The sequence below is a fragment of the Microdochium trichocladiopsis genome, assembly GCF_020744255.1.
Source record: "Microdochium trichocladiopsis strain MPI-CAGE-CH-0230 chromosome Unknown B0I36scaffold_9, whole genome shotgun sequence".
Lineage (NCBI taxonomy): Eukaryota > Fungi > Ascomycota > Sordariomycetes > Xylariales > Microdochiaceae > Microdochium > Microdochium trichocladiopsis.
In genome coordinates this window covers 281,803-306,691 of record NW_025763552.1, presented here as the reverse complement: position 1 = coordinate 306,691, position 24,889 = coordinate 281,803, and the positions used below count along the sequence as shown (strand labels likewise).

The 24,889-nt window shown below is 56.2% G+C and overlaps 8 protein-coding genes across 8 annotated transcripts; 2 read left to right on the top strand and 6 right to left on the bottom strand.

The window, feature by feature from the left end:
• Nucleotides 1-45: 45 nt before the first annotated feature.
• Nucleotides 46-1,605, top strand: B0I36DRAFT_376437 (Sodium:dicarboxylate symporter; the record flags this gene model as incomplete). Its single annotated transcript, XM_046160454.1, has 3 exons — nt 46-253; nt 323-1,100; nt 1,170-1,605. 3 exons carry the CDS (start codon nt 46-48, stop codon nt 1,603-1,605), a joined length of 1,422 nt encoding a protein of 473 aa, XP_046007977.1.
• Nucleotides 1,606-1,991: 386 nt separating this feature from the next.
• B0I36DRAFT_376436 (major facilitator superfamily transporter) lies at nt 1,992-3,851 on the bottom strand (the record flags this gene model as incomplete). The annotated part of the gene is made up of 4 exons (XM_046160453.1): nt 1,992-2,346; nt 2,417-2,621; nt 2,731-3,136; nt 3,207-3,851. The coding sequence occupies 4 exons, from the start codon at nt 3,849-3,851 to the stop codon at nt 1,992-1,994; spliced, it is 1,611 nt and encodes a 536-aa protein (XP_046007976.1).
• Nucleotides 3,852-8,423: 4,572 nt separating this feature from the next.
• On the bottom strand, nt 8,424-9,274 carry B0I36DRAFT_331402 (uncharacterized protein). Its single transcript, XM_046154977.1, has one exon. It carries the CDS (start codon nt 9,237-9,239, stop codon nt 8,496-8,498), a length of 744 nt encoding a protein of 247 aa, XP_046007975.1. The 5' UTR covers nt 9,240-9,274; the 3' UTR covers nt 8,424-8,495.
• Nucleotides 9,275-9,615: 341 nt separating this feature from the next.
• On the bottom strand, nt 9,616-11,272 carry B0I36DRAFT_162184 (uncharacterized protein). Its single transcript, XM_046148676.1, has one exon. It carries the CDS (start codon nt 11,114-11,116, stop codon nt 9,977-9,979), a length of 1,140 nt encoding a protein of 379 aa, XP_046007974.1. The 5' UTR covers nt 11,117-11,272; the 3' UTR covers nt 9,616-9,976.
• Nucleotides 11,273-11,313: 41 nt separating this feature from the next.
• On the bottom strand, nt 11,314-13,074 carry B0I36DRAFT_331399 (uncharacterized protein). The gene is made up of 4 exons (XM_046154976.1): nt 12,010-13,074; nt 11,831-11,955; nt 11,598-11,747; nt 11,314-11,505 (listed from the first exon to the last, which is right to left on the bottom strand). Exons 1-4 carry the CDS (start codon nt 12,862-12,864, stop codon nt 11,457-11,459), a joined length of 1,179 nt encoding a protein of 392 aa, XP_046007973.1. The 5' UTR covers nt 12,865-13,074; the 3' UTR covers nt 11,314-11,456.
• Nucleotides 13,075-13,942: 868 nt separating this feature from the next.
• Nucleotides 13,943-17,898, bottom strand: B0I36DRAFT_331391 (uncharacterized protein). Its single transcript, XM_046154975.1, has 13 exons — nt 17,048-17,898; nt 16,936-16,988; nt 16,371-16,882; nt 16,257-16,312; nt 15,973-16,184; nt 15,777-15,919; nt 15,341-15,716; nt 15,217-15,289; nt 15,095-15,153; nt 15,031-15,043; nt 14,757-14,972; nt 14,585-14,696; nt 13,943-14,528 (listed from the first exon to the last, which is right to left on the bottom strand). Exons 1-13 carry the CDS (start codon nt 17,853-17,855, stop codon nt 14,090-14,092), a joined length of 3,072 nt encoding a protein of 1,023 aa, XP_046007972.1. The 5' UTR covers nt 17,856-17,898; the 3' UTR covers nt 13,943-14,089.
• Nucleotides 17,899-18,443: 545 nt separating this feature from the next.
• B0I36DRAFT_331380 (fungal-specific transcription factor domain-containing protein) lies at nt 18,444-21,391 on the bottom strand. The gene is made up of 5 exons (XM_046154974.1): nt 20,269-21,391; nt 20,135-20,195; nt 19,944-20,082; nt 19,822-19,882; nt 18,444-19,756 (listed from the first exon to the last, which is right to left on the bottom strand). The coding sequence occupies exons 1-5, from the start codon at nt 21,019-21,021 to the stop codon at nt 18,881-18,883; spliced, it is 1,890 nt and encodes a 629-aa protein (XP_046007971.1). The 5' UTR covers nt 21,022-21,391; the 3' UTR covers nt 18,444-18,880.
• Nucleotides 21,392-22,482: 1,091 nt separating this feature from the next.
• Nucleotides 22,483-24,886, top strand: B0I36DRAFT_331372 (uncharacterized protein). Its single transcript, XM_046154973.1, has 6 exons — nt 22,483-22,959; nt 23,052-23,124; nt 23,227-23,435; nt 23,522-23,658; nt 23,758-23,921; nt 24,014-24,886. The coding sequence occupies exons 1-6, from the start codon at nt 22,892-22,894 to the stop codon at nt 24,743-24,745; spliced, it is 1,383 nt and encodes a 460-aa protein (XP_046007970.1). The 5' UTR covers nt 22,483-22,891; the 3' UTR covers nt 24,746-24,886.
• The last annotated feature ends 3 nt before the right edge of the window (nt 24,887-24,889 follow it).

Below are 24,889 nucleotides of genomic sequence, written 5' to 3'. Positions count from 1 at the left end.
CCTATGGACAGCCGCGAGGACTCACATGAACGGTCTCCCTCGCCCATGGCGGCAGGAGAGGCCGCTCCCGCCAAAAAGACGTTCCTGCAGAGTGTCCTGACCTGGGGGTCACCGTGGCAGATCGTTGGCGCCGCAGTTCTCGCCATTGCGATCGGCATGGCAGTCACGGCGACTGTTGACAGTGTCCCGCAAGCTGCCATTGACATCCTGGGTATTCCGGGTGATCTCTGGCTGCGCGCCCTTAAGGCTGTTGGTAGGTTAACAAAGTTTCCAGCCCTGCTATAACCTCAGGGGAGCAACGCATTAACAATTCAACCACCAGTCTTGCCTCTGATCGTCACCTCCATGATCCTTGCCATGCAGCGCCTCAAGGAGATAACTGCAGGTGGCAACGCCCTCGCGCGCTGGACCATTGGATACTACGTCCTGACCACGGTCCTGGCCATTGTCATCAGCACCATCATGACCAGCCTTGTCTGGGCCAACCAGTTCCAGACCGTGAGTCAGGAGAGTCTCGACGTCGACGAGGCCACCGAGGCACAGCTCGACAAGCAGCAGACCTACACCGTCTCCCAGTCCATTGTCAACCTGTTCCAGTCCTTCGTCACCGACAACTTCATCAAGTCGCTCGCGAACATGGACCTGCTCGCCGTGCTCGTCGCGTCTGTGGTGATTGGGTACCTCCTCAAGCCCGGCACAGGGATCGTCAGGGCCGTCCACGAGATCGAGGCTATGGTCACCGTAATCATCACGTTCCTCATCTACCTCGCCCCCCTGGGAGTCTTCCACCTCATCCTCCCGAACATGTTCAAGCTCGACCTGGCCGAGATGGGCGAGAACCTGGGATACCTGATCGCGGGTTCACTTAGCGGCATGTTCATCCAGCTGTTCATCGTCATCCCCATCATCTACTTCGCGTTCATGCGCCAGAACCCTTACACGCACTGGCTCAAGTGCTCCCCTGCCTGGATCACCGCCTGGGGCTCCGCGTCGTCGGCGGCCACGCTGCCCGTCACCATGAAGTGTGCTCTGGAGCGCGGCACCCCGCGCACTGTGGCCAAGTTTGCGATCCCTCTGGGGTGCTTGATCAACATGGACGGGTACGTTTTGACGTTCTCTTTTTGTTTCCGCTGCTTTTCATATATACTAACAGACAATACTTTTAACAGAACGGCAATCTACTTCCCCGTAGTGGTGACCTTCCTGGCCGAGACCCAGGGCATCACCCTGAGCCCCACGCAGTACGTCTTCGTGGTGCTACTCTCGACTCTCGCGTCCATCGGCGCCACGCCCATCCCGTCGTCCTCGCTCGTCCTGACGGTCATGATCGCCGAGAGCATCAATGTTCCGCTCACGGGCATGTATGCCGTCGTGGTCGCCATCGACTGGTTCCTCGACCGCTTCCGGACCGCCGTCAACGTCAGCGGCGATCTGTTCGCCGCGCCCATCATCACCAAGATGACCGGCCTCAAGGATGCGGATGACAGCTCCAGCGAGGAAGGAGATAGCATTCACGAGAGGCAGGGTGGGCCGGTGCAGCAGACTGGTGGCGAGAGTGTGCCTGAGGCGCAGCTCCGGCCTACCGCGAACGATGATCGCGTGTAAGAATGTCGTGGTTTTGGAAAGGGAAAACAGGAGTACACAGTCCTGGCTGCTCTTTATTCAGGATACCGTGGGGGCTGCGTGGTGTGAAATGGCTCCGATGTGCAGAACAAGGACGTAATCAAGACAATTTCATGTCGGCTTAGAAGCTCTCCTTAGATCCAAACACGTATGGCGCGAAAGCGTCTTGTTTCATGCCGCTGCTTGAAGTTGGCAATGCAGAATATCACACGCAAGACCTCCGTGTCAAGTGACACCACCTTTCGTGGGCGAACCCGTCTGAGCCCGATCGAGTGACCAAGTACACGTTCTATATTGGAGATGATACTCGACACACACAGGCATCCGGAATCCAATCCTTGATCTACCGGCCCAACACCATCACAATTTTATTCGGTCTTGCCATTGACGGCGCCCCAGAGGAACGCTGCCCATCCACCACCCATCAGCAAGCCCAGCAAGCCCAGACAGATCAGCGAGACCCGCCTGTTCTTCTCCCCTTGCGCGCCCTCCTCGAAGGACTTGCGCCGCTCGTTCCAGCTCGCGCCTTCCGCGCGGCGCTGCTTCCGCGTCCACTGCAGGTGGCGCAGGTTCTGCGAGAGGCAGAAGGACGACGAGAGCAGGGTCACGGCCACGGCGAGGGCGGCGACCGTCAGTGCCATGTACACGATGACCACGTTGGCGTACGAGTTGTGGTCCCTGTCCTGGATGGCGCCGGTCACGATGCGGACGATGATGTTCGTGCTATTGTCGCGTGCGCGTGTGTTAGTTGAATGGAGGGTTAAAAGGGGCCCGGGAGGGGAGGGGGACTTACGCATTGTTCATGGCGATCTTGAGCGAGTATGCAGAGCCGAACACGGACTGGTGCCACATGGATGTGCGGATGCTGTCGATGATGATGGTCGGACCGAAGGACGAGGCGACGGCGTAGATGGCAAAGGCCGCGGCAGTGCCTGAGGGTGTGGTGGCAAAGGCGACGAGGGACATGGAAGCGACCATGCCGATGGCGCAGATTGTCACTTTGGGGAGGTTAGTGAACGTTTATTTTCTCTTGCGTGTGTGCCAGTGATAGGTGGGGGGATTGGGGAAAAGTGGTTTGATGGAAGTCAGGGAATGTAAAAGCCATACTCAGTGTCAGTCTGTTGCCCAGCACGTCCACAAAGACACCGATACACGGCACCAGGAAGAACCCGGCATACTGCACCAAGGACGTGTACCAGCCCGCAGTGATGGAGTCAACGTTGAAGCGCTGCTCGGCAAGTTCCGTCGCGTTCTGGGTGAACACGATGGCCGCGGAAGTCTGGAACAGCGAGAACGCAAGGACGGTCCAGAAGATCCAGGGTAGCTGGAGCGCCTTTTTGATCTCGAACCTCTTGTTCTTCTCGGTGAGCTGCTCGCCCGTCGACGGGTCCACGTTGTTCCCGAACCGGGCCCGCGCGACCTTGCTGAACCAGTAGAAGCCGGCCGTGGCGAAGTTGGTGAAGAGGTTCATGAAGACGGCGACCCAGAAAACCCATGCGAAGTTGCCGGTGTTCTTGGGCACGGAGAGTTAGCCATTTCCAAGCCCCACCGGCCCTGACCGAGTTTACATGTCAGATACACACCTTGGCAATAATATTCGCCGAACTCTTGCCAGCGAAGCCACCTATCTTGCCCAGCGCTAGCTCAAATGCCAATGTAGATGCAAAGCCGTTGTTTGGCGGGAACCAGCTCGAGAAGACCTTGTACTGGGCGATCTGCGTGGCGATGTCGCCGATTGCGAGGATAACGCGCCCGCCAATCATGAACTGGAAGCTGCGCACCTGCGTGGCCGCCGCGACCAGGATCGAGCCAATGGTGAAGATGATGTTGCCGTACATGATGGCAGAGGCGCCGCCGATGCGGTCGGTGACCAGCCCGGACCAGAGGATCAGGTTGAGCACCATAAAGTCCTCGCTGGCCTCGAGGAGGGAGAACTGCGAGTTGTTGATCTTGAGCTCCTTCTTGATGGTCGTCTTCATGGCGCCGGTGATGCCGGCGGACCACGAGGAGCCGAAGCGGATGGCCGAGACGAGCAGCACGGCGCCGAGCTTCCAGACAAAGGGGATACCGTTGGCCGGCTGGGCAGGTTGAGAGGGCTGGTCATTGTTGTTGCCGGCCGTGATCAGGACGGTCTGCTGGGGAGAGGTGTCGCCGTGCGAGGATGGAGTGCGGCTGCTGCTCGAAAGCTCCGCGTCGGTAACGGCGTGCGTTTTCTCTGTGACAGCCATTATGGGCTGGGTTGTGCCACGTTGCGCAGAGGGTCGAAGATCAGACAAATCAGCGTACAGAAACACACAACTCGTGACAGAGATAAAATCAGACGATGGCCGCCGATCCTGGCCCTCGGGGGCGGCCCGCCTTAAAAAAGAAAACGCGAGAACCCTCGGAAGCCGGCAACAATGCCGACTCGGAGCGCCACTGAGGGACTTTGACGAGAGCAGGGGTCCCTCCAAGACTTAAGGTTATCTGATCCACCAGCCTGCCAGGGTTGTGGCCGCATCATGATCCGAGTTCAGCTCGGCCGAGAGCACTGTCGGCGCATCAGTCAAGCGGCAAAAAACAACCATCGGACGGCACCGCCAGTCTACAGGCGTGACAGGCGGGCAGGCTCACTAGCTCGCAACCTGACAATTGACGTGTGCAAGTGGATCATAGTAACGACAATGGCATGCGAGTTGTGCCACCAGCAGCAAAACCTTGAGGGTCTGGGACGACGCTGGAGTCAGCACGGTGGATCGTGACCGGGCCCCATGGTCCCAAGCAGGCTAGTCCGCACCGATAGCGCCCGCCACGTAGAAAACTCTGATCAATCTGATAAGATCAGTCACCGGCCGTCATTTGACCGTCTTCTTTTGGCAGGGCTTCCGACATGACCCGGCGCGGCGGCCCACGGCTCTGGGTTCAGGGATAGTGTTCATCCGCATGCAGTTGGACGCTAATTAATGTTCAAAGTCTCATTTCGGCGACACTTGTGTATGCAGCATCACCAAAGCATGTTCTAAAGGCCTCGCATCTACCCACACTCCACCGCGGACCAAAGCCAAGTGCGACTTCGGCGCGTTGCAGTGCCGCCTCGCCTCCAGCTAGCAGCCGCCATCAATCTGCGTGCGAAGACGCTGGACTGCGCTCAATACTCGGCCGGTCCGACGCTTTGAGCCCTGCCTTCGGTCTTGCCAAGCTCAAACTGGACTCCATGCACATAAACAAGGCAACGAATGTTGGTGGGGTGACCTGGCGGACACGGGCCAGGGGCACGCCCCGCCAACCCGTCGAGCCCCTGTCGGCATGTCAACACTCCTTTAGGTCTGCCGTGACCACGCACACGGAATGTCGCCTCAGAATCGCAAAGTGCTTCTTCCGTGGTGAGCCAGACGTCTTGTCCCAAGTGCCGCGTTTCAGCTAGAACCTGGCCACTGGCCTCCCACCCGGAACTTACCACATCGTTTCACTGTGGACTGAGGGGCTAATTCGCGCAGTGGCACCAACGACATATCTGGGGAATACAACATGACCGAAGCGATCTTGTCCACTCAACAGAGTGGATGGAGCCCTTGTTGGCTAAATTGAGTTTACGCTCAAGTAATATCGAACAGAAATTCCAAGCTGGGGTGAGCCCCCACAGAGATGAGAGCGACAAAGAGTCGCCATGATTGAAAACAAAGGGCGTTGTTGGATAACATAAAGAGCGCTGTCTTCCTTCGTGCACGAATTGCCCTTGCCCTTGGCCCGATCGTACGACCTGTCTGTTGGTTGTGTCGTCACTCTACCCGACCATGCCAAACTTCACCTGATCACTCACCATTTGGTGCCAGCCCAGTGCTTCGCCCGAGGAGCTGACGGGATCATAGCTACAGAAGCTAGGCGCGAAGCCGCAGCTGGCCGCCAGCTCAGTCATTAGCTGTTCGCAACACTTGGTATCGTCCAGGCTGGGGCGGCTCTTGGGCTGGCCCTTCTGCGGGACGAACAGGACACCGCCTGGGTGGTTTTTGCCAGCAACGGTCACGACGCCCTTGGGCCAGCTGCCGCTGGCGAGCTGGTTGGCAATCTAGCCACGCAACGAGCCCGTCGCGTCACGGATCATCTGCTGGTCCCAGCCCTTATGAATGGACGGAGATGCATGGCAGCGTGCCAGGTAGCGGCCGTAGACCCCGTACAGGGAGCCACAGGTACACTCCTTGTGCTTATCGCCGTTGCTATTGACGATATAAGTGTTGCATTCGTCGAAGTAGTACGAGTAGCGCTTGGGGATGCCTGGTTTCGTGATATCATCGTCAATGTTGCCGCTGTTCTCTCCGTGCTTAATGCATCCTGTTCCTCCACAACCTCGTCGTCCTCCTGGACAGTAGTACTGCGTACCGGCGGGAGCCGCCGGCCACATAGCCTCAAAGTTGAGAATGGATAGGTGTGCAGCGAATTCACTATCATTAGGGTCCTCTTCGGTAACGTTCGCAGGGAGCTGGACGAGGCCCCTAGTGTTGCTTGTCCGCTTGGGAATGCCGACGTCTCCGCCGAACTGTTCCGAGTGTGCTAGCACGAGGTAGGGGCTGTTCTCGACAGGCTGTACGTTCTGTCGCAGCGCAACAACCCGCGATTGTATGGGCTCGAGAAGGTGGTCAGGAAAGGTGAAGACGCCGGGCGCATCGTGCTAGGCCAGTCCCTGCGGCCAGCCTTCAGTGAAGACGGCGAAGGCGTCCGAAGCACGCTGAGTGGTTGCACGGTGGACGAGGCCGGCGGTGGCGCGATACAGTGCAAGCTGCCGGACGGGACGCCTGCCGTGCTCGAGGAGCTGGCGTGGTCTAATGGAAAGCTGCCGCCAGCGGACCCGAGCAAGCAGGTGCGTTTCATGCTCGGCTTGGTGGTGCCAGGTTCGGAGAGTAGCGGCCATCAGAGGATGCAACTGGCGGGTGTGGAGTTTGGCAGCGCTGCCATCGGATGCCCGGGCTAGAAGCGGTGGCTTTTGGTTTAGGTTGCCTTGGTTTTTGTAATTACACCAAAACATTCAAGCGTGAGCCTGTTATTCCCTCCAGGTTTCGACCTGTTGGTGGATTTCGGCTTAATGAAGACGTGAAGCGCCCATGGGTCTCGTCCCAACGGCAGCTCAGGAGACACAAACGAAAGTCGTGCGCCAAGGATTGTCCTCCAGAGATATGCACATGGCTACACTCCGTAAGATCCGGGCTCGAAGCTGAGCATACTGCCGAGTGCCGTGCGAGACGGCATTCAAAATGCGACAGCCTCGTGATGACTGACCTTGTTCACGCAGGGCATGTTAAGCAAGGCACATATTGGGTACAAAATCAGGACTCATTGCAAACTACATTGACGCTCTTGTGACAGAAATCAAATCTTATATCTTCGCAGCGCTCTGTTAACAGATATGAGCCACTCCTTACCACCAGTCAAACTCGCCATGTTCAAGCGTGGCCGCCCACTCATACACATGTATGAACTGCTTGGCCTCCACCCGTTTAAAACCACCTCCAACATCAGGGTGCACAAATTTCTCACGCGATCCCCCAGGCGGCCCGCTCGCAAGCCTGAGACGCAGTTCAAAGATGTCGTAATAGTTGACCATCATGCTCGTACCGCACAACGGACGGCTTACGTCAACTTCCACTATTAGGCCCGCCTGGTGCGCGAGTTGGCGGCGTTGCTCTTTGAATCCTTCCCTTTTGCGGATGCAAGCATCCAAGTGTCCTGCAGGTTCGCCCGGGTCCGGCATGCGGACATCCTCGATCGCACAATAAGTCTCGCGGTCTGTCACAGAGGCGCCGGTCCAATATAGCTCCGCTTCGTGATGCCTCAGGTACGCGTATTGCGTGGTGAGATCATAGAGCTGGCCCATGCGTAGACCCCCGTCGTGGTTAGAGCTCTCGTGACTGTCGCCTGGTGTTGCGCTCTTGCTGTCGCTGTCACTGTCGAGCTCTCTCTGGTGCTCCTGTTGCGGGCGACAGGCATAGAGCTTGACACTGACATCCATAGGGCCTCTGTCAGAACCCTCCTTCTCCCAGATGCCGACGTGCCTGATGGCTGGCCGCTGTTGCACGAGCATCCTCCGCCACGAGGCGCTGGGCGTCATAAAGGGCTTCAGATTCTTTGCGAACGGTTCCAACTCGTACTGGTTTACGCTGGGAAGGCGGCCACCCCTCGCAAACCATCCGGGAAAGAGCTCTGCCAGGAGTGGGTTCCGGCAGGGTCTGTTGTTCTCGTGTTGCGGCAATCCCGTATCAACGTCGTCGTCAGGCATGAAGAAGAGATGTTTCTGGAGGGCGGGGGAATCACTGATTAGAGTGTTCCAGCGCCTGTTCACGCGCTGGACGTGTGTAAGCAGCGTGCGTATATCGAGATGCAGGAGGATAGCTTCGAAAAGCTCTGTGATGTGCAACACTCTGTCGGAGGCCGACTGGCCACACCCTGGTATCGGGACGGCTGCCATGGCTGGTGAAAACTCCTGGTGCCGCTTTCATTGACAGCGGTTGCCTCGAATCTGGCAATACTAAATAGGCTGCCCTGAAACAGGCTGCCACGGATCCCGGATCGCAAAATCACCTGCCCGTGATGCCAAGACGCCAGGCATAAGCGCTTCGCAGGTAAGCGCTTGGCAATTCTCCACCTGTGTTGGTCAGTCATTATCGTGCTTGCACGCTGCTTCGCCTCACCAAAAACGGCAGTGTGTCCACGAGGTATCTTGCGAACATTGTGGTTAAAAGCTCGCTTCAAATGAGAGAACAGTGGTTCTGAACTCGAGCTACATGGTCTCACGTCTTAGAATCCAGGGCCCATTCACAGTGGGACAGTTTGGGGCAAATGCTTGGTGTTCTGTTTTCGACTGGCCAAAGGGGCAATGACGGCTCATATAACTGCAACGTGTCTTACAAGTCGGGGTCCTCATCATCGGCGAACGACCCTTCCCACTCAAACATCTTTTCAAAGTGCCTATCTTCCAGCCGCCCCTCTAGCTGTCCGAAGCTCCTTAGCGTGTCGGGATGCACAAAGGTTTCTATGAAGTGCAGGGTATTGCTGTCCTCGAAGTCCGTACCGCACCACCCATAGAAGTTGGTAATGGCCATTACTAGGCCCGCGCTGGTCGCCAAGCGGTGCCGCTGTGCCTGAAACTCTTCACGAACGACCTGCCGCTGTTCGATATCGCTGGTCGTGGTCGTGATACCCATGAGCAGAGTGTTGAAAGCAGTGACAGTGCCGGGCTGTGGCGGCAGGCGGATATCCTCGACTGAACAGAACGCCTCGCGGTCTGCCGCGGACATGCCCGTCCAGTAGAGCATGCGGTTGCTGTTCTCGAGCAGGACGTGTCGTGTAGTCAGATCGTATAGCAAGCCCATGCGCAGGAAGCCGTCTACGCCATAGCGTGTCATGAGTTCGGCATCGCTGCTGGAGCTGGTTTCCTGGTGTGTCTTGTCGCTCTGGCGGCGTGGTAGGTGGCAGGCGTAGAGATCCGCGGTGGTCTTCATGGAACCCGTCCAGAAACTGTCCCTCTGCCAGACACCAACTTGCGTGATGGGGGGCCACTGCTGGACGAGCATACGGCGCCATGAAGCCCCAGGCGTCATGAAGGACTCCAGATGCTTGGCGAATGGTTGCTCCGGGTACCCCTCCATATAGGGAAGCCTACCTCCGCTTCCTCCGAACCATGCTGGGAAGAACTCTGTGAGGAGAGGATTCCTGCAAGGTTCTCGCGCTATCGTGTCACCATCGGACATGAAGAAGAGATGTCTTTGCAGGGCGGGTGACTCCTTGATGAAAGTGTTCCACCGCCGGTTGACACGTTGCGCACTGGTCAGCAGCGTGCGCATGTCCAGATGGAGCAGAATGAGCTCGAGGAGTTCCGCGGTGTGGAGGGTCCACTGGAGCAGGCGGTACCAGCGGATGGCCATGGCCTTTGCTGCTGCTCTTGTCCTCGTCGTCATAGCCTGCTGCTTAGTTGGCAACGTGGATGTTTTGTCATGCATAAAAAGGGCTCATGGCCATCGGGGACGAGGGTGCCAAGAGGAATTGCATCATTGTGAGACAGGCTGATTAATCCCCGCAGAGTCAAGTTGCAGCCTAATTCCGGGCTTACATCCCCGCACCGCTATCTAAACGGCCACTAGTACCACCCACTACTACTAGGAAGAACCACGCAAAAAGTTAGGTTCACTGAATTTCTTCAATGCAACGATGCCAGTACTCGATCTCCTCCGCACTGTTGTAGCGATTGTCGACCTGGATTTCGGGCTTCACAGATGAGTTCTCAGAGCAGGTGTGGTCCCAGATGACTCCAAGCTCTTCGGCGGCTGCCTTATTTTCCAGGGTCATGACCGGGGAATCGAGATCTTCAAGGGCAGCCCTGACTGCTTCATACCAATAGTCCAACCACTCCTGCCAGAGTGGGCTCATCGAATCTTTTCTCGAAGCGTGCGAAGTTTGGATGGGAAGAGTCTTTGGACGATCCGAACCGGCTTCTCCCTTGCGATAACTTGAAATTCAGCCCCGGGCTATTGCCTCTGTCAGCGGAGTGAAACGTTCTGGCGATTAGGCTGTCCATGTCCGACATGATTGACAGGAAGAGTGAAAAGCGCGCTTCTTCTTCTTCCTCATCTGCACAAGACGACATGTCGCTCTCTTCATCGTCCGATGTCGATCCCGCCAGGAAGCAGGTGTGCTCGAGCGAGAGGATTGCGAATGTGATGAATCGAAACACCATCTGGTAGCGGGCAACGTCAAGCAACATGCCGTGCCAGGTGAACAGCTTTTGCATTCTCGATACCAATGTGAGATCGAGGATCATGCGCCGGTTGTCGGGAAATGCCTGGATCAGGAAATAGGAATAAGAAACGAAGCCGCCCTCAGGACCGCAATGGCAATCGTTGCCGTCTTGTAAGTCGGATAAGAGTATCGGCACAGCCCACGGCTGAATCCAGAAATCCTGATCATGATATCGCTGTGGGAATTCAGGCGATATACGTCGGCCTAGAGATCCAGCGATAACATGTGCAAGCGTAACGATGGCAGGCGCACTTTCTCCTTTAGGAGAGACATTGCGAGGAGAGAACCAGTCTCCATCATCATCAGGCGCTGGCAGGTATGGAAGGAAAGGGTCTGCTCCGCGTTGGATCAACCACCGGCAAAAAGTATCCGCCCAGCTCTCGCCTTTCGAGACCATCCGAACTTCGGTCTGTAACGGCGTCAAGCCATCCGCATTGAGCCCACTTATGTCTCTGAAGCCAACCCTGTAGAGATCCATTGCCAGGCACATCGTCCACTCGTGGCTGTGGTAGATCGAGGCACGCTGGCCCCCATTTTCTCCCACATATAAAGATGGCGGAACTGGCACGCCAAGGACGCGAAGATGCTGGATCACCGGCGCAGCATACTCATCGAGCAGGATGTCTTGATCGAGCGCGAACTCGGTGATCCGAGCTCGTGGTAGATGCCTGAGGCCAAGCGCCTTAAGCCGCTCCCTTCTGCTTCGTAGAGCTTCCGAGTAGATGCGCATACAGACAAGGCAAGTCGTCCGGTAGCCCCGTGGGCTTCGTTGCCATATCGCACATTCTTCCTCGCACAGCGTCTCCAACGTCCTCGCCCACGGGCACGAAGGTTTGTCCCATGACCGGCAAGCTTTGATCGCGACGGTGGCAATGGTATTTCCCACCGAATCGCTACGGATAAGCAGGTCACGCAACAAGAGCGTACCCCGGCTGGACGCCTTCAATGACTCGATGATTTCATTCAGGCACAGGGCAAATGTCGTGGACAGAGTGAAATGGGTTTCAAGGCCGAACGCTGCTTCTTCCATCACCATGTCTGGATTAGCCTTTAGCATTTTCCTGACTAGCTCACCCTCGTCTCGGAGAATTGCCGCGCTCAGAGGACCCATATCGAAAACTAAGCGCAATCAATACGGCCTTGTTAGAAAAATCGCAGAGTGATGGCCAGCTACATCGCGTCGCTTACGATCTGGGTACGACCATCCGTACGGCGATGGATCCGGGAACCACAGCGGAAACTGGGAATCTCGTGCCACAGGGCATTGCAGCGTGCCCTGTTTGTCTCTCGGCAGAACTGAGTGAGAGAAGAGCATAGCTTCATCGCTTCCTTCCCGCCACAGTCGATCCGTGTAGGGTGTCCTGACATGAAAGAGAAATCAGCGACATTGTGCAGAATTATGGCCTAGCCACAGCATCTAAGGGCGGGTCAGGGCATCCCATACCTGCCGTGGTAATTTTCCTCGACGACGGAAACGCCGTAGACCTCTGTCATTTGCCAGAAAAAGGAGGGGAAGAGCTCTTGCAGATGCTCGAGTTGACTTCGTTCACATATCGCATAGATGTGCATCTAAACTGACCAGTCAGCATGTATTTTGCAATCTCCGGACTGAAACATACCCACCAGCTTGAATAACATGTGCCCAAGCGTATTCCCGTCCTTATCGATGTCCGTGATGGAACATTTTCGCGCTTCAAGTAGAGCTCTCAGCTTTGTGAGGACGTGGTCGAGAAGAGCTTTCATCGTCTCCGTCTGGCCCAAGATGATCCGCCGATTTCTATCTGACATCATCAGACCAACCAGTACGTTGAAGAGCCTGAAGGCAGGGGCTTTTCTTCTATCGACGACGCTGTTATACTTCAGGCATGGGCTGAGGCTAAACCCTCCCGCCCCCTGCTGCCAGCTCGAGGATATGCGGAGCGCAGCCTCAACCGCTACAGTGAAGTATTGAAGTCGGGCGATCACCAACCGGCGCGTCTCGAATCGTGCTACTGCAGTTCCGTACAGTTCGCAGAACTGGTGATGGTTTGAGGTTGTCGTTTGGGCGGTCACAAATTGAGATAAGCCGAGCTTCACATGCCGCCTTTGTGTCATTTTGTACGGCATACATGAACACCTTCGAGGGTACCCATTTGTCGCACGTTCTGAACCAACGGCTTGTCGAATCGGCATTCCGTATGCGTTCTGCAGAGTGACTGCAGTTTCCAGAGTGTCAAGTGCATCCCGCAGACCGCTCCGTTTCGACAGCAACCGCCGAATTGCCAGCATGTCCAGTTTCTTCAGTGTCATTTCATTCTGTTGCGCAGCTTCGAGTTTTGCACTGCCACCTGTTGAATCTAATGGACATGGGAAGTCACCAGCCCACGGCATGCCGCTCATTGCTTGCAATCGGCTTGAAATCTCGTCCAGTTGGCTCAAAATATTCGCCGACGCATCCCGTGCCTCGGCTTGCATCGTCGGCAAGACGGACGTCTCCATTCTCGAGACAGATGTGTCGATACGCTCGGCAATGATTTGCCCGCTATCCAGCTTGCTTGAAGTATGGGACTGGACAGTCTGGATTGTCGTGCAGACAGAATCATTCCGCTTGGTGAGCGCATCAAACGCTCGCTCGGCAACTGCTTCGAACCGGGTCCGAGTTGTCTCTTGACTGTCGAGCCTCTCGATGATCTCGGTTTTGAGTTCTGCATATTTCTCATTCGAATCGATGGTCATCTCCCTTTGCTCGTGTTAGCACATCAAAGCGGGGGTCGATCATCCAACGTGTCCGGCGTTGTACTCACAGTCCCAAAGCCTGCATCCCGACGAGTAGGTTGCTATTGATCGCTGCCAGCAGTCCCTCCATCTCGGCTCGCTTTCCCCCATGGAGACCGTACTCCAACGCCCTCAGGCGCTCGCGGCATTTCTGTCGAAATCCTGGATGAGAGATGGAACATCCTCCAGCATATTTCACCAGAAAGGCCTTGAGGGTCTCGAGGTCGGTCTCGCAGGACAGCACGCTATCCTCAACTGCCGCTATCGCGACCGCTCCCTTCTGCGATCGTGGTGCCAGATCCGAGCTGTGGGCGAGTCTGGTGAGCGCCTCTTTGGTTGCGTTCAGATTCGTCTCGAGTGCTTTCGCCTGCCGCCCGAGGGTCTCGAGATCGTGGCCCTGACCGCGCACGCCGTCTACCAGGTGGTATATCCCTTTGCAGACCTCGAGCCCGAGAGAGATGGCGCCAAGGGCCAAACCGGTGACGTCCATGGTGGAACACACCAGTCGAGGTTTGACGAGTGTGCTGGGGGCGTATGCTAAGGCACAAAACGAAAGGGCGGCCAGAGAGCACCTCGAAGTGAAAGAGGGGTAGGAGGCCTAATGCAAGGATCCAGCATGCCACCAGAGGCAGTGCAGAGGCACAAGAGTGTTGGTTGGTAGGCATGGCCAGCCAGAGCCTGCTTCGAGCCCGCATGCATGAATGGATATGATTCGCTCAGGTTGTGGTGGAGGCTTCGGACTTCTGCTTCTGATTCCTGCACTTGTGCATCACTGAATGTCTCAGCCCGAGACTTTGTTAAGTCAGTAGTATTGTATAAAGAGGGGTTGTACGTATTTGTTTTCGAATACCTAAGCTAGGAGCCTTTTCAGAGCAAAAGCTTGATGGCTTATATTAAAAGAAAACGCGTCTGTATGAGGCAAATTTGATTTTCGCGCTGTTTCTTCAGCCTACCGCGGCTGGTCTGCCCTGTCTGCCGCGATATCTGCATGCCGACTCTTCAGCGTCGAAGCTTGTGAGCGGAGTCCTTCTGCTAGAAGAACAAGAGCTTCGTCACTTGAAGTGGTTCCAGATGAAGGCCGAGAGCTGATCTCATCCTTCAGCATCGTCTCAGTCTGGTTGACAACATCTGCCACGCGTGTAGCCACTTCGGAGCCCAAAATCTCCAAGGTCTCAGCCATAAAGCGGCGAACTCTGCCCGACAGTGAGCTCATCATACCCTTGAAGAGTTTCTGGTCCTTCAGGAACTCTGTGATGACTTCTTGCGATTCGGCTACATCTTTTGGTCCACCCTCATACCAAGCATGAGAGGCTTTACGATAGGATGGCGACATTACTTCCGAGACAATCGAGGTCGTCCCAGCATCCGAATAGAGATGGTGTAAATGCCTTGGACTCAAATCATTAACAAGGCCTGCTCAGGTGAATCTGGACGGTAAACGTACTCCATATGACTGGAAAATTTAGTTTTCGCAACCTCGATATCGTGCTTCAAGGCTGAAGCATGAGAGTTGAAGACTTCTTCCAAGACTGGCCTCTTGGAAGAGTCCACAGCCGCTTATTGGGGTCTGACGTCAGTCTTGAGCGGAATCAATTTTGCATCATCTGAGAACTTACGGCGAACATCACGTAAAAATTTGTTGGTGGTGATTTCCAAGTCTGAAAACGTCCTGTCAAAGATCTGCGAAATATCATCCTCCAGGATTTCCCACTGCTGCTCGAGTTCAGCACGCATCTGCCAAATCAGATCCCTGTTCAAGTTGAATGTGGTGATTTCACCTTCCTGAATGATTAGTGTGACTCCCAACCATTTGCAGCAGTCATAGTAATCCGCTGTTGTCGTTTAGTTATTAACGATTTCAAATTGAAATAGCGGCGAAGCTGTACCCACATGTTGAAAGAGTCTGCACCCACAATTAGCTGAATAAGATGCATTTGTCGGTGCCATTACTGACCTTGGACCATTTATAGACCTGCTCAAGCGCATTCTCATTCCAATGTTCTCCTCGCGCCCCTTGCATGAATACATTAGCTTCAGTTTCCTCAAGTCGGATTCTCGATTTGTGCGCCGACGAACCAAGAAACGATGTGATATCCTCGTCGAAGCAATCCTCAAGGGCAAGGTGCAAACGTGATAAATCCCTTTTCGTCTAGATTTGAAACGTTAGAAAAGCCTTAGAGGAAAGCAGGGGGAAACCTGCCTCTGCCAAGACCGTGTTGGACAGCTCATGAAAATCGGCTTCAGCCATGAATCTTTGTCCTGCGACAGAGGTCTGAAGCGGAAGTCCCGCAAGCCAGACGTCCAGCAAATTGAACAAAAAGGACATCCGTGCCATCAAAGAATGAGACACAGACGACAGCTCGCCATCGGCGGAGATGCCACGACAATGTTGCCGTAGCTGTGGTATTCCAGAAGCTTGGACAAGTTCGATATTGCCTTGCGCAACATGCTCCTTGTAAAATGCCTTGGAAACACAGAATATGGGCAGCGACCTGTGGGACATCTGTCCCTCGAAAGTCTTTTGCAGTGCTGCCTTGACGAATTTGTTCCTGGCTTCCATAAGGAGCTGCTTTTGTCTATGATTTAACTCGAGTTAGCCGGACATTGGGTCAGCAGATCAGTTCACTAGGTCTCACTTGGCTTGGGCGCGCTTCAGTCCTCTCAGGTCGTTATTGTCGATTGCCACCTCTATCTCGAGCTCGATGCCTCTCATGGTTCCCGTTTCAATGACCTTGCCTGGCCCACAGAATCTTCTGCTTTGCTCTTCGACATCCATGTCCTTTGAGGTGTCAATCAGTATGGTCATGGCTTTGTGTTCTATAAGAAACTTACATCAGCCATCGTGCACACGATGGTCAAATTCATCTTGTCTGAGACAGTTTCCCACTTTGATGGGGCATAATCCGATATAGCTTTGGTTATAGATTGCCACAGTGTATCGTCGGTCACTGCTCGATGAATCCTCGAGACCATAAACAAATGGTCGCATCCTGCAAGATAGTCGGTTACAGTTCGTACCGGTGTGCCATTCGAGTCCTGTAGGCCTAGGTGCCGATATCCGAATCAGTAAAAGACGAAGCAACTTTGCATCAAGGTCGTCCCAATCGCGTGCATACCTGGCAGATCAGCAAGAACGACGCCGCTCTTAAGCACTTCCGCGTCGACGTATATCCTAAGTTGCACAGCGTTAGAAATATTCGGGAAGGGAGTCAAGCATAGTAAGAGCTTACTGGACCAATTTGGCGAAAGGCCAGAGTCTATTCTTCCGGAATCCAGCTAGCTTTCGATGACATTCCGCGGCAGTCCTAGCTTCGGCGTAGGAAGAATCTGGTTCCTCTTCGCCCAGCCATCCGGCACTTTCTGCCCAGCCGACCAACTGTTGGGTGATTTTCTCGACCTCTTCCAGTATACCCGCGCCACTAGCCTCTTGAGTTCCGGCGTCCACCAAACGACCCTTGAGGAAATCTGCCGTAAAGCGCTTGTCGTGACGAAAAATGGACTTGAGAGTAACCCACGCCTCCTCAGACTGATTCTTGAGTCGCACGTGCTCAACCCTGGCTGCCAGCGATTCCTTGACGCCTGGTACATAGAACTGTCTGAAGTTATGGACCTGCTCGCTCAGGACTTTGACGATTTCGCTTCGTGACATATAATCGATGCATATCTTGATAGGATCAGACTGGTCCTCAAGGGGATATCTGTATTCTGTCACGACTGACGTACATGCCTTGCCAGAGTCGTCCTATCGCATTCGCGTCAGCAATTGAGATCTCCATCCACTGGTAATGCACTTACCGTCTCAGCCAGATCCGGCCAGTGAAGAAGCGAGTTGATCAGGCTGCTCTTGCCTAGTATCAGGTCATCAGCATGCAACCATAAGCGCGGTGCTCTGGCTGCATGAACTCACCATGCCCAGAACTACCCAGCAAGGCCACCCTCGTGATTGCGGAGGGTTTGAACTCCAGCAATTTATGCGCATAGTCAAGCACTACAGACAGCTTATCCGCTTCGAGGGGAAAGGCATCTTTGCTGTGCCCGATATAACTGACAGTGTCTTGGACAAGGACCTTGGCGCTCGCAAGTCTGGCTTGCAACGCAGAGGAAAAGAGCTCATGATCAGGTGGCTGCTCCTTGCGAGGATCATACGGCGTTGGTCTGGTAGACTCGCCTTTTGTTGACTGACATGAGGCGACCGGCGCAGGGCCGGTGCCCTTAGCCTCTATCGACAATGGAACACCTAGCCGCGGGCGTTTGTCAGGGTACGAGGGGCTCGAATCGTGTGGCACATCCGCCGTGGACGAGGAGATTTCGGCGCGCTCTAGGCTCTGCGTCAGTTGTGCTACTGATGCAGGAGGCGTTGACGGGCCCGAAATGCATTGTAACGTCGCTTGGCCTGCTGGCGGGGCGGCCTGGCCTAGGGAAGTTGGATGCTGTGTCGAGTTAACCAGTGAACCGAAGCGGAAGCTGAAGCCGGAAGCTGGTGGTTGAGCGGCGCGCGAGCTTTGGGCTGGTGGAAGGCGAGACTGGAATTGGAAAGTAAAGAGCGAGCTGCTGGGCGCATCCCCCGTTGTCAGCCCAACGCCCTCACTGACTTCACGTTCTGTCGCCTCATGACCGGGGGAGGCTCCAGTGAATTGTAATGGCGTGTTGGTCCTACCAGACGAACTGACCGAGGGACCACTTTCCTGCGATATGGAATCAGGATCTGGGACCATGCTGGGCGAGCTCTATGACACAAAAGCAAAAGTTGAAGCGCAGTATGCAAAACGAGCAGGCTGAGTAGACGGGACTGAACCCTTCGGAGCCCTTAAATGTCCATAAACCAAGCATGGGGGGGTTGCTTAGCTAGCAATTACGTCAGGGATGCCCTTGCCTCAAATTGAGATAGAGGAAGAACTTCGCTATCCCTCAACGTCACTTGCCATGTAAAGACCAGGGGAAGCCGCCGAAGTATCCAGCTCAGGGGTCTTTGTCTTGCAGATTCTAAGTTCACGAGCTCGAGCAGCCTGCGCGTCAAGATCTCTGATTCGCGCACAGCGGGACGCTAATGCAGTTGGTTGACAGCAGGGCAGGGGCCGCTGCGCCACTCCCCACCACTTGCTGGGAGTGGCCGAAACCTGGCCAATCCGCTACGACTAATGAATCGTTGCGTCTCGCGTCGGGCCGCACAGCGGCAGTTCCGTGCAGTCCGCAGGACCGGTGGGGGTTTGGAGGTTGTCGTTTGGGCGGTCACGAACTGAGATGAGCCGAGCTTCGCATACCGCTTCTATGTAATTCTATACAGCACATGAACACTTTCGCGAGCGAAAATTTGCAGCACGTCCCGAAATCGATGTGTCGTGCACGTCGCCCGAACGCATGGTCCCCTTGAGAAAGTCGAGTGCATCCCGGAGACCGCATGAGTGGATATGATTTGCTCAGGTTGTGCACATCTACCGGCCTCGGTTTTTCTGCGGGTCAAAACCGTGATATTTTGCGCATAAGTACACAAAAAGCCAAAACCACCTTCCCATGTCTATTGGTTTATTAAAGGTACTGATAATGCCTGGCAAATACTATCGAGACTGCTTAATTCTCGTGCATTGCTCATTCCGAACCCATTCCTTCGGCATAGTGCTTCGACGGCACTTACAGTTAGCAAGCCATCTACCGGGAGAGACCCCGCTTGGACTTGGGTTGAGCATTCCACCATGTGCCCTTCTACCTTCACAATGACAGATCAGTATGTGCAACGCTTCGTCTATGCGACTTGCCCTGACGACGATGGCGCAGGTTGCTGTGCTTGCGCCCCATTCGCACCACCACCACCGACATTCTCGCCGCCGCCCACGCCACCACCTCCACTACTTCTCAAGCTCTCATACCGCGCCACAATCTCCTCGACCATCCTCTTGATCTTGCCCGCGGCGGGGAACTTGGCGGCCAGCGTGCCCAGCAGCTCGACCGCGAGCCCGAGGTCCTCGATGGCGCTGCTCTTGGCCAGGACGACGGGCAGGCTCTCCGGGCGTGCGGTCGTCGCGTACACGAGGCTCAGCACGCTGGTGTACACGCTCAGCAGGTTCAGCCAGTTGTACGCGAACCGGCGCTGGCGGTGCATGCTCGCGGCCTGGCGGATCGCCATGCTCGCCGCCTCTGCGAGCGTGGCGACCCGCTCGGCGCTGGGTACGGGGAGTAAGGGGGAGGGCCGGTACAGGATGGCCAGGTGGGTGTAGTAGTTTAGGTCGAACCAGGTGCTGCTCAGGTGCGGGACCTGGGCGTGGGTGTCGGGTAAGGGGAAGGGCATGGCCCGGCGCCAGTCGAGGAGTTCCTTGTGCAGGGACTGGAGTATGGCTTCGCGGTCGTGGTGGGTTTGGTGTTGGTGTTGGTGGAGTTGTTGCTGGTGGAGGTTTTGGTGATGATGAGAGTGATGGGGATGCTGCGGCAGTCGTGGGGAGGACATGTCGGAGGATTGGGGGTGGGAGATGCGGTTCGAGTAGACGAGGCGCGCTGTCTTGCTGGCGATCTGGCGGAGGCGCAGGATGTGTAACGGAATAGCCATTATGGATGGCTTTAGGGGGTCGCGGGGCCGGTTGACGCTTGACGCATCTTCTTCGTCGTCATCGACATCGGCAAAGGGCTGTGCTTGTCAGTGGACTTTGTCCGATGGCAGGGGATGAGCCCCAGTACTGCTCTTTCGCTTACCTCGACCTCAATATCGTCATCGTGGATGGCAAAGGGGCGGCCAAGAGCCGTGGATACGAGGCTGGTTGAGTGAGGAATTAGCAGCGGATTCATGGAGGCAGGGAAGATAAGTAAGTACACACCGGTCCATCATGTAGATGGAGAAGAAAAGTCTTTTCCGCTGTTGAACAGCAATAAAGGGAAGGTCCTCGTACGTCGATGCGGAGTGCAGCCCAATGCCCATGGCCAGGCGGGCGGCTAGTCCGACCAGAAACCATGTGTCTGCCGAATCGCTGTCAGTGATGTTTCTATCAGATGGACTTGTATGACGTACTTGGACCGAGCTGGTTGAAGAAAGAATAGCAGACCTGCAGCATGATGACTTCGAGCGCAGCCTATATACGAGCACTACCATTAGTACGGACTATTGCCTATAAAATCCGAGTCGCTGCATTGAAGAACACTCACCAAGTCGCCGTAGCCAAGCGCAGCCTCGAGATACTCGAGAGCCTTGCTGTAAAAGAGTACCGACTCGGACTCCTCAGCCAGCGTCACCGCGCTATACGTGGTCGAGCCGATGGCCAGCACCATCCATATCTTGAATAACGACAACGGCGACTGCGCGACAGGGTCGTTGGGGCTAGCGAGTGCCCGGGCCAAGACATTGCCGAACTCCCCGCGCGCCAAGAACGGGTACAAAGTGTGCGTATGCGCAAAGTAAAAGTCGACCAGGTGCCGTATATGCGCCTCATCAGGTAGCGGCAGCGAAGCGAGAGATATACCAGTATCGGTAATGTCGGCTAGGGATATATTTCCAAATAGTGGCTGCGGGAATGTGGTCGACGGACTGCCAGGCCCCGCCATGGGAAACGCCGCAGCCAGCAGAGTCGATGGCGACATGTCCTCGAGAACATTCTCAAAGACAAAGTCGGCCTTGTCTGGCGTAAGGCGGCGCAGCACCGTCTGGGTAAGGCGTGCAAAGGAGATGCCCGACGACGAGCCGAGGTGCCGCTCTGCCGTTGCTTGCAGAGACAGAGCCTTGAGTTCTTCGGCCAGAGAAGTCTGTGGTCTCGGCTGCTGCTGCTGATCAGCGATGTCGAGCAGGATCGGATCGAATGTGGCAAATGGATCTGTGGCCGCTGGTCCCTGATTTGATAAACCCTGCGATGGCATGTCACCCTGCTCCTGGCCTGTCTGCTGCGAGTTGCCCATCATCATCATCCTGGCGGCCGCGAGCTGCTGCTCGAGGTCCTTGATGCGGGCCTCGAGGCCCTGCACGAATCTAGGAGGACGTTAGACATTGGCCTGCTGATGACTACCCAGACGAGCTACCAGCCGACTGTCAGGGGGTCCCCTCGAGAAGACATACGCAATGGGGTACGATGCGAGCTGGCGATCATCGTCGAGAAAGCTGCAGGCGACGAGGGCGCCGCAGCAGTTGTCGCACTGGGGCAGCTTGCGGTCGCATCTCTTCTTGCGCTTGTGGCAGCGCTGGCACGAGGTCCGGGCCTGGGCCGAAGGCGGGCTCTGCGGCGGCGGAGGCATCGATCGTTTCGGCCGGCCGAGGGGGCCTGATCCGGCTCGAGCAGAGCAGAGGGTGGTCACCCCTTGTTAGGGGTCTAGCTCATGCCGTGCGTGCAGCCGGCTGACGAGAACAGGCCACACACGGGAGCCGATAGTGCCGGTGGTGCTGCTGAAGAAAAGTGGAGGAGACTACATGGAGGCAATATTTAGGCCGTGGCTGAGGTGGCACAGCACAGCCGGCCGGGATCGGAATGGACCAGCCAGGCCCCGTCAACGCCATGTTTTCTAGAAGTGGGACAGCCGGGACCTCACGTGACGAAGCTACTGCGTCTTTCTTGAGTCTTTCTATGTCGGTCCCTAATTACGCCCCTTGCAGCTAAGATCGTCAGCGACTCCAACGTAATAGTGCAAGTCAATAACGTCGTGCTGGTCCTCCGGGTGTGTATCATGCTGCATAGCACACAGCCTGTCCTTGCAGGGAGTTGGATCAAAGTGTATCACGGAGTGTGACTACTGTCAGCCTAGCGCGGGGGACCCTGGAGCCATGGCATGCGCTGGCGATGCGACCCTGTACGGAAGCTTTGCCCGCTGGGATCTCAATCTCCATCCTGCCCTGCTTCCAGCCAGCCGGGATTTCCGGGGATAGATGAGAGGCTGCCACGTGAGGCCGGGGGTTTTGGCTACATACAGCCAGGCCTCGACACGGCGGCCACACTCCCGAGCTCGACAACGCCTCCTCGGACCAGATTGTGCGTCGAACCCCCTGGCCATAGCTGAGCAAATGATAAGACGTTGCAGAAGCCCCACGCCGCCAGAGCATCCCCCAGCCCAATCAGCAACCTCCTCTGGGGAAAACAGCCGACGACCGGGCTCGCTGGGCTGAGTGGTCCACCGAGGTAGGCCCTAGACCCGGCACTCCGCTGCAGCCCAGCCCGCATTCGTGCTGTCGCTCCGGCTCTGCTAAGCGAGCCAAGGCTAAACAAACTTTTCTCCAAGCAGCACATGGAACGATCGCAATAACCCCTGAGCGCCGCCTTTGGCAGGTACTTGCCCTGGTGGGGGCTCCGGTGCTTCACATGCGTTGGTAGAAACACCTGGCTGTCGTTAAAAGCCCCTATTATCGACCCCAGTCCAGCAAGCCATTCATGCACCCGCATGGCATCACGAGTGTGTGCTGACAGCCTCCACCCTGGGTGGACCTGGAGGAGGAGGGTCTCCTGCTGAGGGCCCAGCCAGTGGGCGGCCCTTCGAGCTGATCATTTATGGAGGGCTGCTTCATGGCGTCGAGGTCCCCGCATGGTGACGAAGAGCCCCATTGTCTGTGTGCTCGGATCAGCTGCCGGTGCCTGGCTGCCGGTGCTGGTCTGCGTGGCGTGCTGACGGTACTTGAGAGCAGCCATCCCCCTCCGGGCAGCGATCTGCGTCCCTGGTGGATTGCTTCTCGGAACTGACTTTTGCGAAGATCTCGATAATTATCGCCAGTGCCGAATGTTTCCGGTTGTCTGATTCTTTCCTCTCTCCCCTCGACGCCTCGCGACACCCAACGGCTGCAGCCGTCACCATCAACATGTCGGCGTTCCTTACGGAGATGTGGGCGTGGTATGCCCTGACCATCATCGCGGTCGTGGCGAGGATGTGAGTCGACAACCGCACGGATCCAGCATGGCCGCACGGCCTGTGTGCCGGCCAGAGCTTGTTGCTAATCAGGCGCGCGGCACCTGTCACAGAATATCGCGGCGGATGTTGTACGGCTCCTTCAAGCGCATGCTGTCGGATGACTACCTGATGGTCTTTGCCATGGTATGGATGCCCTGTTCATCTGACGATGATCCATAGCTCATCTCAGGACCATACCATGTTGCGCTTCAGAGTGAAGACTGACCATGTCGGATTACACCACAGTTCTGCTTCACCGGCATGCTTATCGTGGTCCACATCCTGACCTACACGCCGACAAACCTCATCAACCCGGCCGACGGCATCGTTCTCACCCCCGAGGACATTGACCTGCGCGTCTACGGCTCGAAGCTGGTCCTCGTTGTCGAGGAGACCCAGATGTTCACCATCTGGTCAATAAAGGGTTGTTTCCTGCTCATGTACAGCAGACTTACGTATGTGCGCCCACACGAGTCCCTTGCTTGCAGAGCAGTATCTCAAGACATGTAAAACTGACGAGCACTCGTCTTGCGCATTACAGCATCAGTCTGAAGCAGAACTGGATGGTCAAGGCCCTGACCATCTACTGCATCGTCACCTTCATTGTCATGCAGATCCTCTTCTTTGCTGCCTGGTGCCGCCCGTTCCACAACTACTGGCAGGTGCCTCCGGATGACCGTGCGTATTACCACCACACATTTCCCTCCAAAGGCAATTCCCTCTACTGGAGGCACGCGAATATCCTCTTCTAACACGTTGCATGTATTTTTGACACAGTCAACTGCTCCGCCGAGACGAACCACATGATCACCAACGCCGTATTCAACATCTCCTCGGACATTATGATCATCATCTTCCCGATGCCGCTGTTTGTGCAGTCCCAGCTGGCCCTGAAGCGCAAGCTCGTGCTCTGCGGCGTCTTTGCGCTCGGTGCATTCACTGTAAGCAGATGATTCCCTATCCCTACTACCAGTTCTCTTCAAGTCCCACCCTGGCGGAGGAACAAAACACTAAATCTCCGCGCCTTCCGCAGATCCTCGCAGCCGCACTGAGCAAGTACTACTCCCTCGGCCAGCCCTACGGCGGCGACTGGATCTACTGGTACATCCGGGAGGTCTCGACGGCCATCATCGCGGCCAACCTGCCAATGACGTGGACGCTGCTGCAGCGGCTCTTCCGCATCGGCTCGTTCAACGGCGTCTACGGCAAGTCCAGCGGTCCACGCACGGGCGGGACTGGTGCGGGTGGCGTCGGCGGTGGTGCTGGCGGGACAACCCGTGGCGGCGCCGGGGGCAGCCGGTTCCGCTCCGCGTACGGAAATCTCAGCAGCCAGGGCGGAAGGGACCACTACGAGGACGAGCGGACGCTCAAGAAGAAATCGTCCACCTTGCATGAGCTGGACGACATCAGCCCTGCTGATAGCCTGGAGCGTGTCAACAGCACTGGGAGCAGTGGTGGTCGCAGCGGAAAGCAGCGCATGCCGCTCGAGATCTACCAGCAGAAGGACATCGAGGTCGTCGTGAGCGACGCGGTTGTCGAGGTAGACCGGACGCCGCCGGGGCTGAAGCACAGCAGGAGCAAGAGCAGGAGCAGGAGCGGGAATTTGGCAAGGGCCGATGGGGATGCTGCTGGTCCGGGTCCGGCGGCGGGGCAGTATGGCGTGCCGTATGCTGCGAGCATCTCGTCGCTTGATAGCCTCGGCGAGCCCAAGGCGCCCGGGGCCGGGGATATGGGCGTCGTGACGCGGGCGTATCGTGGTGTTTGAGGATGGAGCGATGGCTTCAAGGCTTAAGTTGGCGTTCCTCAAGGCTATGAATGCGGGATAAAAGGACGTGTTCTTTTCAATAGACAACCGGGAGCATAGACAAATATAGTCACCACACGGGACCACTTTGTCAACTTAAAAGGT